This window comes from Littorina saxatilis, linkage group LG2 (assembly GCF_037325665.1).
Source record: "Littorina saxatilis isolate snail1 linkage group LG2, US_GU_Lsax_2.0, whole genome shotgun sequence".
NCBI classification, from domain to species: domain Eukaryota; kingdom Metazoa; phylum Mollusca; class Gastropoda; order Littorinimorpha; family Littorinidae; genus Littorina; species Littorina saxatilis.
The window spans coordinates 4,174,393-4,187,454 of NC_090246.1; the positions used below are offsets into that span (position 1 = coordinate 4,174,393).

General features: G+C 42.6%; 1 protein-coding gene and 1 long non-coding RNA gene across 4 annotated transcripts in view; one reads left to right on the forward strand and one right to left on the reverse strand.

Annotated features, from left to right (window-relative positions):
- Positions 1 to 13,062, forward strand: part of LOC138958042 (voltage-dependent L-type calcium channel subunit beta-1-like) — a 76,940-nt gene that overhangs the window by 58,395 nt on the left and 5,483 nt on the right. For all 3 annotated transcript variants that reach the window (XM_070329088.1, XM_070329089.1, XM_070329090.1), the window contains 6 exons: positions 4,736 to 4,818; positions 8,862 to 8,992; positions 9,806 to 9,945; positions 10,543 to 10,655; positions 11,263 to 11,414; positions 11,850 to 11,945. In XM_070329088.1, coding sequence (XP_070185189.1) covers positions 4,736 to 4,818; positions 8,862 to 8,992; positions 9,806 to 9,945; positions 10,543 to 10,655; positions 11,263 to 11,414; positions 11,850 to 11,945 — 715 coding nt within the window. The remainder of the gene's footprint in view (positions 1 to 4,735; positions 4,819 to 8,861; positions 8,993 to 9,805; positions 9,946 to 10,542; positions 10,656 to 11,262; positions 11,415 to 11,849; positions 11,946 to 13,062) is intronic.
- Positions 5,870 to 8,715, reverse strand: LOC138958043 (uncharacterized). The gene is made up of 3 exons (XR_011453272.1): positions 7,662 to 8,715; positions 7,098 to 7,272; positions 5,870 to 6,750 (listed from the first exon to the last, which is right to left on the reverse strand). It is a non-coding gene; the product is annotated as an uncharacterized lncRNA (long non-coding RNA).

Here is a 13,062-nt window from a genome sequence, read left to right on the forward strand (position 1 = left end):
AATTTGAGTTTGGTAAAGAAATCTTTCAGCTGCTGTCCTGATGTGAAGCTCCCTAATCACGCTACCATTATTGTTCTGAGGAAGAGGTTGTGGGAAAGAAACACATGGTTTGGGGCCATTCTCAATGGTTTTGAAACAACTCGCTCAACAATTGATAACTTTCATTTGTCACGAAACACCTGCTTTAGGAAAGACACTGACTTGGAATCCAGTTCCTGATTAGTGATTGATCACATTGTCGGTACAGTAAAAACCCCTTTGGTTAAGACCCCCGAATTTAAGACTAACCCTCCCATTTGAGACCTTGTTTTCCTTAAATTTTGTTTTCATAACCTCTGTAAATTGAACCCCATTTTAAGGCTCCCTCCTATTTAAGACCTAACTTTCTTCGATTATTGGAGGTCTTGAGAGGAGGGTGTCACTGTACACACAGTTTGCTGCAAGCATTCTAACACTTGTAGAGGAGGTGTCACTGTACACACAGTTTGCTGCAAGCATTCTAACACTTGTAGAGGAGAGTCTCACTGTACACACAGTTTGCTGCAAGCATTCTAACACTTGTAGAGGAGGTGTCACTGTACACACAGTTTGCTGCAAGCATTCTAACACTTGTAGAGGAGGGTGTCACTGTACACACAGTTTGCTGCAAGCATTCTAACACTTGTAGAGGAGGGTGTCACTGTACACACAGTTTGCTGCAAGCATTCTAACACTTGTAGAGGAGGGTGTCACTGTACACACAGTTTGCTGCAAGTATTCTAACACTTGTAGAGGAGGGTGTCACTGTACCCACAGTTTGCTGCAAGCATTCTAACACTTGTAGAGGAGGGTCTCACTGTACACACACTTTGCTGCAAGCATTCTAACACTTGTAGAGGAGGGTGGCACTGTACACACAGTTTGCTGCAAGCATTCTAACACTTGTAGAGGAGGGGTGTCACCGTACACACAGTTTGCTGCAAGCATTCTAACACTTGTAGAGGAGGGTCTCACTGTACACACAGTTTGCTGCAAGCATTCTAACACTTGTAGAGGAGGGTGTCACTGTACACACAGTTTGCTGCAAGCATTCTAACACTTGTAGAGGAGGGTCTCACTGTACACACAGTTTGCTGCAAGCATTCTAACACTTGTAGAGGAGGGTGTCACTGTACACACAGTTTGCTGCAAGCATTCTAACACTTGTAGAGGAGGGTGTCACTGTACACACAGTTTGCTGCAAGCATTCTAACACTTGTAGAGGAGGGTGTCACTGTACACACAGTTTGCTGCAAGCATTCTAACACTTGTAGAGGAGGGTGTCACCGTACACACAGTTTGCTGCAAGCATTCTAACACTTGTAGAGGAGGGTCTCACTGTACACACAGTTTGCTGCAAGCATTCTAACACTTGTAGAGGAGGGTGTCACTGTACACACAGTTTGCTGCAAGCATTCTAACACTTGTAGAGGAGGGTGTCACTGTACACACAGTTTGCTGCAAGCATTCTAACACTTGTAGAGGAGGGTCTCACTGTACACACAGTTTGCTGCAAGCATTCTAACACTTGTAGAGGAGGGTGTCACTGTACACACAGTTTGCTGCAAGCATTCTAACACTTGTAGAGGAGGGTGTCACTGTACACACAGTTTGCTGCAAGCATTCTAACACTTGTAGAGGAGGGTGTCACTGTACACACAGTTTGCTGCAAGCATTCTAACACTTGTAGAGGAGGGTGTCACTGTACACACAGTTTGCTGCAAGCATTCTAACACTTGTAGAGGAGGGTGTCACTGTACACACAGTTTGCTGCAAGCATTCTAACACTTGTAGAGGAGGGTGTCACTGTACACACAGTTTGCTGCAAGCATTCTAACACTTGTAGAGGAGGGTGTCACTGTACACACAGTTTGCTGCAAGCATTCTAACACTTGTAGAGGAGGGTGTCACTGTACACACAGTTTGCTGCAAGCATTCTAACACTTGTAGAGGAGGGTGTCAATGTACACACAGTTTGCTGCAAGCATTCTAACACTTGTAGAGGAGAGTCTCACTGTACACACAGTTTGCTGCAAGCATTCTAACACTTGTAGAGGAGAGTCTCACTGTACACACAGTTTGCTGCAAGCATTCTAACACTTGTAGAGGAGAGTCTCACTGTACACACAGTTTGCTGCAAGCATTCTAACACTTGTAGAGGAGAGTCTCACTGTACACACAGTTTGCTGCAAGCATTCTAACACTTGTAGAGGAGGGTGTCACTGTACACACAGTTTGCTGCAAGCATTCTAACACTTGTAGAGGAGGGTGTCACTGTACACACAGTTTGCTGCAAGCATTCTAACACTTGTAGAGGAGGGTGTCACTGTACACACAGTTTGCTGCAAGCATTCTAACACTTGTGGAGGAGGGTCTCACTGTACACACAGTTTGCTGCAAGCATTCTAACACTTGTAGAGGAGGGTGTCACTGTACACACAGTTTGCTGCAAGCATTCTAACACTTGTAGAGGAGGGTGTCACTGTACACACAGTTTGCTGCAAGCATTCTAACACTTGTAGAGGAGGGTCTCACTGTACACACAGTTTGCTGCAAGCATTCTAACACTTGTAGAGGAGGGTCTCACTGTACACACAGTTTGCTGCAAGCATTCTAACACTTGTAGAGGAGGGTGTCACTGTACACACAGTTTGCTGCAAGCATTCTAACACTTGTAGAGGAGGGTGTCACTGTACACACAGTTTGCTGCAAGCATTCTAACACTTGTAGAGGAGGGTGTCACTGTACACACAGTTTGCTGCAAGCATTCTAACACTTGTAGAGGAGGGTGTCACTGTACACACAGTTTGCTGCAAGCATTCTAACACTTGTAGAGGAGGGTGTCACTGTACACACAGTTTGCTGCAAGCATTCTAACACTTGTAGAGGAGGGTGTCACTGTACACACAGTTTGCTGCAAGCATTCTAACACTTGTAGAGGAGAATCTCACTGTACACACAGTTTGCTGCAAGCATTCTAACACTTGTAGAGGAGGGTGTCACTTTACACACAGTTTGCTGCAAGCATTCTAACACTTGTAGAGGCAGGTGCATCTGACTTCCCGTGTTCCTGTGTGGCAAAGCTGTCAGTGCTAATGTCAAGACATCGGTGCATTCCAAATCTTTGTAAGGGGAAAAGAGTCTCTTTGCAGAATACACAGATTAAGAACAAGAGAATGCAGGTGAAAAGAACTAGAACAAGAGACGGCAGGTGAAAAGAACTAGAACAAGAGAATGCAGGTGAAAAGAACTAGAACAAGAGACGGCCGGTGAAAAGAACTAGAACAAGAGACGGCCGGTGAAAAGAACTAGAACAAGAGACGGCAGGTGAAAAGAACTGGAACAAGAGAATGCAGGTGAAAAGAACTAGAACAAGAGACGGCCGGTGAAAAGAACTAGAACAAGAGACGGCCGGTGAAAAGAACTAGAACAAGAGAATGCAGGTGAAAAGAACTAGAACAAGAGAATGCAGGTGAAAAGAACTAGAACAAGAGACGGCCGGTGAAAAGAACTAGAACAAGAGACGGCCGGTGAAAAGAACTAGAACAAGAGAATGCAGGTGAAAAGAACTAGAACAAGAGACGGCAGGTGAAAAGAACTAGAACAAGAGAATGCAGGTGAAAAGAACTAGAACAAGATAACAATGACAATGTACTCACCACAAACATTGACAATAAAAAACGAACACGGACCAATTTTGACGAATGTCTTTAGCAACAACAAAATACTAAAACTATCAAAGCACAGATGACAGAAAGAGAACGAAGAAAATCAGTAAGGAAGAAGAGACACCACCTAACGTTCAACAAACAGTAAGGAAGAAGAGACACCACCTAACGTTCAACAAACAGTAAGGAAGAAGAGACACCACCTAACGTTCAACAAACAGTAAGGACGAAGAGACACCACCTAACGTTCAACAAACAAATAGGAGGGAGTCTTAAAATAGGGGTTGATTTCCAGAGAAAATAAATTTAAAGGCCTTGTTTTCCTATTGTTCTTGTTCTTGTATATGCAGATTTTTAATCCCCGAGTACGCTAGTACTTGGGCTCAGCGGACTTTAATTGTGTGTCTGTCTGTCTGTCTGTCTCGACTTAACAGCTTATTCCTGGGAAACTTCTGGGCGCAGTTCGTTCAAAACTTGATACACTAACTTGATACTAGGTCCGATTGATCGTATTAAAACTTCATAATGTTACCTGGGCATGGGACCTAAATGCGAAATAATCCACAAAAACGACTCTTGGCGGTGGGCGCAATTCGCGGTGGGATAGAACTGCTGTTCGGCTAATAGAACAGCCAGCGACTTTGCGTGCGTGTGCCACTCACAGTTCGCGTGCTACGCGACCTGAACGAGCAAAGTTAGCACTCTAGGCATTTGAGTTCACTGGCAAAATTGTCAGAGTTGGTGGCTTGGTGGAAAGCACGTCCGCCTATGGCAAAAGTGATCCGGGTTCGATTCCCGGCATGAGCGGTCTATTTTTTTTTTCTTTTTTTACATTCTTGTTTACTATTGTTTATTATGAACGTTTTAATGTTTTATTTTACTCTAATAATTTTTTTAATTGTGTAAAATAAATGAATATTTTTTTTTTTTTTTTAATAAAATCCACGTGCACAAGACAAAACCTTCATACTGGGGGAGCGAGCCAGTCTGAAGAGTACTCGGGTCCAGCGCGAGCGTTTTTAATTGTTTATTGTTTTTTCTCTTCACAGCAAAACCAGCTCGTCTGGCAACATAGACAACTTGCTGAATTCCAAACCGACAAACTCACGAGGTTCCACTCCCCCTACACCAGGTATGTGGTTTTTACACCCTAAATGATTTTTTTCTTTGCTCATTCTCATTTTACTTTAGGAAGGTCTTGGTGTGTGTGTACAGGTATGATATGACGGTGGTGTGTGTGTACAGGTATAATATGACGGTGGTGTGTGTACAGGTATAATATGATGGTGGTGTGTTTGTACAGGTATGATATGACGGTGGTGTGTGTTCAGGTATAATATGTGGCCATTTCTGCGAAAAGGGACCTTGTTGACAAATTTATCGATTTTGAGTTTTGGATTTTATTTGACAGACTGTTATATTTAGAACGTGATGTGAGAATTTCAGACCTTAAAATTTATTTTTCACGGAGTTATGACCCTTTTTTGGAGATACCCCCAAAATGACTTAAAATGGCCAAACTTTTAAAAACAAACTTTTGCCGGGAAATAGTAAGTTCAAGCATCTGCCGTTATTACTTGTATGGTTTTAGGTCAAAATAATGTTTCATTCCAGAGTTATTGCCCTTTTTGTAACGTTACCCTAATTTTTACTTTTTCGTGTTTTTCTATCATTCTCTCCTCCCATGCAGAAGAAACAAGTCGCGTAAGGCGAAATTACTACATTTAGTCAAGCTGTGGAACTCACAGAATGAAACTGAACGCACTGCATTTTTTTCACAATCACCGTAGTCCGCCGCTAGTGCAAAAGGCAGTGAAAGTGACGAGCCTGTTCAGCGCGGTAGCGGTTGCGCTGTGCTGCATAGCACACTTTACTGTACCTCTCTTCGTTTTAACTTTCTGAGCGTGTTTTTAATCCAAACATATCATATCTATATGTTTTTGGAATCAGGAACCAACAAGGAATAAGGTGAAATTGTTTTTAAAACGATTTCGTAAATTTAATTTTAATCATAATTTTTATATTTTTAATTTGCAGAGCTTGATTTTAATCCGAATATAACATATTTATATGTTTTTGGAATCAGAACATGATGAAGAATAACAAAAAAGTAATTTTGAATCGTTTTATAAAAAAATATTTTTAATTACAATTTTCAGATTTTTAATGACCAAAGTCATAAATTAATTTTTAGGCCTCCATGCTGAAATGCAATACTGAAGTCCGGCCTTCGTCGAAGATTGCTTGGCCAAAATTTCAATCAATTTGATTGAAAAATGAAGGTGTGACAGTGCCGCCTCAACTTTTACAAAAATCCGGATATGACGTCATAAAAGACATTTATCGAAATAAAAAATAAAAAATCTGGGGATTTTATACCCAGGAACTCTCATGTAAAATTTCATAAAGATCGGTCCAGTAGTTTAGTCTGAATCGCTCTACACACACACACGCACAGACACACACACATACACCACGACCCTCGTCTCGATTCCCCCTCTATGTTAAAACATTTAATCAAAACTTGACTAAATGTAAAAACAATCAGCCATATGATTTTTTTCTCGAATATTTCTTCTTCTTTCATACTACCTCTCCCCCCTCCATGTTCTATTCTTTCTTCACCGACACACATACAAACACAAACTATTTGAGGCTGTCTGCTGAAAACAATACACACACAAGTTGTGGTACTTCTAAATTTCATAACAAGGATTAATTGTTCAGTTTCCTTGGTAAATACAGCTTCCAGTTGTAGAAAGTAACACATGGTGCTGTGTGTCCTTGCACACGTGGGTCTGTCAGTCTGTCCATCACTTCACTGAATTGAAAATGTCATCCGTGCACTCTGCTATCGAACGTCTCCCTTTACTTTCAACAAACTGAAATGCCAATCAGGGTCGAACTTGATGTGGCCGACGATCAAGACATTTTCAAAATGGATTTGTGCTGTTCATTCACACACAAAACTGCATGCCTAAGTATTGATGCACCATGCCGAAGACTGAAGTTGCTACCCTCCTCTGTACCCCTGCCTCATTCGCAAGGTAGACGATTTGCTTCTCTGAAACAAAGGCAACCACAGAGTTGATCAACATATTATTTACTAACCACTATTTGCACAGCTCAAGTCTGGTTTTGGGTACCTGTCCACTTGCCATTTCTAAGCTGGTATGGTATGGTGACATTATCGAAAATGTAGTGTGTGTGTGTGTGTGTGTGTGTGTGTGTGTGTGTGTGTGTGTGTGTGTGTGTGTATGTATGTGTGTGTGTCTGTGTCTGTGTGTGTGTGTGTCTGTGTGTGTGCTTCTTTGTTGGAGAAAACAGCACATAAACACAAATATAACTGTATTGCTCCCCCCCCCTTTTTTTAAAGGACTGACAAATTGTTAAGTATTAATATGTCTTTACCTACTGAGCAAAGTCCCAAGGGTAAACCATGCTGATTTCCTTGGAACTGGAACCGGCTGGACATTGCTGTTGCCCCATTCTGTCGAACACCTGCTTTGTGGCCAGGCACTTCTGTCTTTTGTTGTTGCACTGTCCGGTGAATTGCTGGACTTGTTTGCTGTTCCACGCCTGCAAACTGAGAGAAAGAGAGTAACATTGGTTGAATAAAAAAAAGAGGAATTTAAAAACATACTACACGTACACACATACCACCACCACCATCATCATCATCATCATCATCATCATCATCATCATCATCATCATCATCATCATCATCATCATCATCATCATCAAAATCATCATTGTCATTATCATCTCTCTCCCTCTATCTACCCCTCTTTCTCTCTCTCTCTCTCTCTCTCTCTCTCACACACACACACACACACACACACACACACACACACACACACACACACACACACATACAAAAACCCTCACACAACACACACACACACACACACAAGCTGCGCGCGCGCACACACACACACACACAAAACACACACTGCAGTCTATATGGTAACTTACCTGAAATTGTAGCCTGTCATAGATCTAAGTGGAGACAGCAAACGGTAAGAGCAACAGGTTCTCATTTACGATGTCCGGGCATTCAAACGATCAGGAAGAGGAAGACCTTGCTTCGCAATAGGCCTATGCTCTTGGAGAACTCTTTAACCGATTAGTAGTGTGCGTTGTCATCATGAACGTTTACAACACCATCGTGATCAAAGTAGATCTGCTTCGACTTCGGAGTCACAAAATAATGTCCGGGCGAAGTGCAACAAAATAATTCTGAATTAACAGCATTGACCTCGTCAACAAAATCGTTGTCTTATCCCAAAGCGACTTCTGTCAGCAGAACATTCCGTGTTCAACTGAGAAGACTGACTTGCCCTTCCACTATCAGAATTCACAGCTGCAAAGAACAGAATGCCCCAGTCAGTAACCACTGATCTAAATATCAGTAACTTTAGCAAGGGAAGCAACTAAAGATGTAAACGGGGAGTAACTGTTCTTCATCGGGCAACTGCGTTTGTCGTCTGCTTTTTCGTACAGTGCTACGGTCGCGTGAAAGTCAGATCTACCTGAACTATGCGTATAGATCCGTCTAGTGAAATGTAGCTGTGTGATGATTTGGCTACATCACTTTGCTGAATGTGCTTCCAGATGAAAGTTTATATTAAGCTTACTGTCAAACATTAAAAAAAAAGTAGGTAAGTTGTTTTAACTTGACCAAAACTAGCGACGAAAAAATGTTTTTCGAAGCACAACAAAACACTCTGTCGCCATTTTCGGCATCATCGCAGTCAACTTGTCATCGGTTCGATGTGTTTTTCCTGAGGAGGAATGAACATAAACATTTTTAGAAGTTTGTAATGTTGATCCCAAGACTATTTTCCATTACTTTAAATTGCTGTTCATTGTACTATCGCTGATAATTCATTGAACATTTTAGAAATTCAACTTGAAGTGGACATCAGTCAGCACAGCAAAGTTTGTTTACATTTTGCTCTAACTTTGACCCCGCGTTTCTCCAATCAGAGGCTTAGATCAACAGGGTCCCTTTTCGCAGAAATGGCCACATATGATGGTGGTGTGTGTGTACAGGTATAATATGATGGTGGTGTGTGTGTACAGGTATGATATGACGGTGGTGTGTGTGTACAGGTATAATATGACGGTGGTGTGTGTGTACAGGTATAACATGACGGTGGTGTGTGTGTACAGGTATAGAAGAAAACCAGAACGGCGTGGACAGCAATGTGGGGGAGGACAGCGACAGCCTGGGCAACTCCAAATCCAGCAAGACCAGCATTACACCACCCACCAAGGAGAAACGCAAACCTTTCTTCAAGAAGGTGGGTACAGATGGTAGCACTTTGTTTGACACTGTTCAGACCAGCATGACACCACCCACCAAGGAGAAACGCAAACCTTTCTTCAAGAAGGTGGGTACAGATGGTAGCACTTTGTTTGACACTGTTCAGACCAGCATGACACCACCCACCAAGGGGAAACGCAAACCTTTCTTCAAGAAGGTGGGTACAGATGGTAGCACTTTGTTTCACACTGTTCAGACCAGTATTACACCACCCACCAAGGAGAAACGCAAACCTTTCTTCAAGAAGGTGGGTACAGATGGTAGCACTTTGGTTGACACTGTTCAGACCAGCATTACACCACCCACCAAGGAGAAACGCAAACCTTTCTTCAAGAAGGTGGGTACAGATGGTAGCACTTTGTTTGACACTGTTCAGACCAGCATGACACCACCCACCAAGGAGAAACGCAAACCTTTCTAAAACATGTGAATGTCTTGTTTTGTCAAAAATGAAACGTTTCGTTTACAAAGATTCTGGTTTTTGATTCATTTTTGGGGTACTCACCATTCTTCAGGGGTCGCAACCTGCAACCTAGACTTTGCATTAAGAATGTTGGCATATTTATCATCACATCATAGACTTTGCATTAAGAATGTTGGCATGTTTATCATCACATCATAGACTTGATCTTATGTGATGGAAATCATTTGCACAGTTGACATTGCATTCCTTTGTAACTTTTACTTCTTTTGTTTTGTTGTATGTGGTGGTCTGTCACAGAGACAAGTGATATTGGTTTGTGTGGGTTAGTGGCTGATACTAACTGTGGATTAACAATTACGTGTGCAGTCTGAAAGTATACCTCCCTACGAAGTTGTGCCTTCTATGCGGCCAGTAGTGCTGATAGGGCCGTCACTCAAGGGTTACGAGGTCACCGACATGATGCAGAAGGCGCTCTTCGACTTTCTCAAGCATCACTTCGAAGGAAGGTCAGTGTCATGGAAATTTAAACACCGTTTTTGTGTGTGTTTTTTTCCAGTCTGAAATGGTATGTATGGAGAGGGTTGTGGTGTGAAAGGCTGAGTTTATGCTTGTGCGCTTTTGTCTTTTTTTGCCGACACTGGGGGTGAAAGGTGTGTGTGTGCGCGTGCGTGTGTGCGTGTTCGCAGATTACAAAGTCACTTGAGTTCTTGTGAGGTTGTGGTGCAGCATCAGCTCTTTGGTCATTTGTTGTACGTCAATGGAGACATCGCAAAAGCTGGGATTTAACCCTTTCCCCGCCTGTAGGACATCAGCTGAGGCTCTGTGTGAACTGGTTCACGGTCAACAAACCTTTAAAAGAAAACACCAAAGAGCAACAAAAATGTGTGTGTGTGTGTGTGTGTGTGTGTGTGTGTGTGTGTGTGTGTGTGTGTGTTCATTTACACACCAACGTTGTCAATATAGGCAGATGCAATGGTTTCTATTTACTGTCAGTGAGGAGGTTAAAGATGAGGAAGACAACTAGAGAGATGAATGAAGTTATATTTACAGCACAGAAGTCTGCAGCGAATTTCGTCATGACAAACTTTTTATTATACTTTCAGGATTATCATCACACGGGTAACTGCTGATATTTCGCTGGCGAAGCGCTCGTTGTTGAATAACCCAAGCAAGCGAGCCATCATGGAGCGCACCAATCCTCGGTCTTCTGGACTATGTGAGCATCACGTTTATTTATTTGTTCTACATTGTTCCTTTTCACTTATATATATATATATGCAGTCTGTAGTATGACTACAAATTGTTATGTTGCAATACAACACCAGCATTAGCAATAACAACACTTTATTGTCCATTGTCCTGATGGGTTAAGGGTGGAGATTTTTCAGATTCAATAACAACAAATTATTGTCCCTTGTCCTGGTGGGTTAAGGACGATTTTCCAGATCTCCCAGGTCAGCTTATGTGCAGACCTGCTAGTGTCTTGTCCTCCTTCGTGTGTACACACAAGCACAAGACTTAAGTGCGATCCTGTAATCTATGATGGTACGTGTTTTTTAATTCCTTCACGGTTAAACCATCGGGTGCATGTTCCCTTTAACCCATGTCAGAGTTTGGTGGGTTATAGAAACACAAAAATTACCAAGTATGCCACCTACCAAATCTGCGTATTGCTGCCTGAAGGCGGGGGTAAAAACAGTCAAACACACAAAACACACTTGCCTAGAAGAAGAAGTAACTGAGGTAATGTAATGTTTCAGTGGAAGTGCAGGCGGAAATGGAGCGGATATTTGAGCTGTAACTGAGGTAATGTAATGTTTCAGTGGAAGTGCAGGCGGAAATAGAGCGGATATTTGAGCTGGCGCGGACACTGCAGCTTGTAGTCCTGGACTGTGACACCATCAACCACCCGTCCCAGCTAGCCAAGACCTCCCTCGCCCCCATCGTCGTCTACGTCAAGATTTCGTCACCCAAGGTAAGTCTGTTTGTGTGTCTGTCTTCCTGCCTCAATGTCTGTGTGTTTGTCAGTCTGTCACATCATCAGCCATCCGTCTGTGCCTGCCACAAGATTTCCCTCGTCCCTTTATTTGTATTATCCAAGATATTCTCGCCTGCTGTAGGTATGTTTGTGTGTCTGTCCTTCTGCCTCACCGTCTTTGTGTTGGTCAGTCTGTCACATCATCAACCATCCCTCTTTGCCTGCCATAATACTTCCCTCATCCCCGTAATTGTAGATTTACCCCCATTTTAAGACTCCCTCCTAGGATTTTAAGACCTGATTTTCTAAAAGCGATGGAGGTCTTGAAGGCTGTTCCTCTCTACATGCATATTTCACCCTGGTAAAAACAACACTCATCGTTGTAAGGATTTTTGGGGTTCAAATTTGACGTGTTTTGTTGTTGTTCAACAGGTGTTGCAGCGGTTGATCAAGTCGCGGGGCAAGTCACAGAGTCGCAACATGAACGTTCAGCTGGTGGCCGCAGACAAGCTCTCACAGTGTGCTCCGGTAAGTTTCAAGTGGCTGAAAGAAGATCAAAACAGTAAAACCTGTTTTAGGGCCCTCCATTTTAAAACTTCTTGTAATATATTAAGACCTGATTTTTTTCAGACCTTCTGTTCAAAGTGTCAGTAAGTTTAGTTCTACTTTCATTTCATTTCATTTTCATTACTTTATTGTCTCATCGCTGGGAAATTCGGGTCGCTTCCTCCTAGTGGAAAGCTAGCAGCAACGGGGTCGCGCTACCCAGGTGTCTGCGTGTTTAGGTGTATTCAGCCACCTGCACTTATGGCAGAATGACCAAGGTCTTTTACGTGCCATTGTGATGACACGGGGGTGGGACATGGCTTCCGTCTCTGGGTCTGCACATAAAGTTGACCCGTGTCCGTCCCGGCCCGAATTTGAACCTGCGACCTTTCGATCACAAGTCCAGTGCTCTACCAACTGAGCTACCGTAACTTTTGTCAGTTTGTTGGAGGTCCTTAAGTAGAGGTACCACTGTACAAACAAACTGCTGGTTGTATCAATAGATAGATGGCACAGGAAAGATTGAGTCATAGCCATCTTGGTTTATCAAAAAATACACGTTTGAGTATTGTGTTAGTTTTGACGATAGTGGCTTTGTTGGTTTATCCACACAATGCGTTTGATTATTGTTTGGACTGTTGGTCGTCTTCTTTGTTGATCTGTTGTGTTGATGGGGAAATTCAGTAGGTTTTTTACAGTGCATACAGTGATGGCGCTAGTATTTTTCAAACCGGTACGCAAACTTTTATGATGCAAACAGTCCACACACAAACTAAGAGTACTGGTTTTGTTGTTTTACCAGCGAAAAAAACCCGGTAGTTTTAAAAATCAACCCGTAGCTCATACCGGCAGCACATTTTTTCTGGTATTTTCCCATTTCAACCGGTAATTACCAGTTAACGCCAATACTGGCATAGATTTGAGGTATAAATGAAAAGTGCGGTAGTCTATTATGGGGACAGTGGTACCTGCTTAATGAGGACTGTCCAACCAGGGAACACCTGTTAACCTGAAAGGACACCATCAGTTGTCCTTTTCTCTTTCGTGTTGACCAAATATACCTCTCATGACAGGCCACCTTTAAGGTGGGGACACTTTG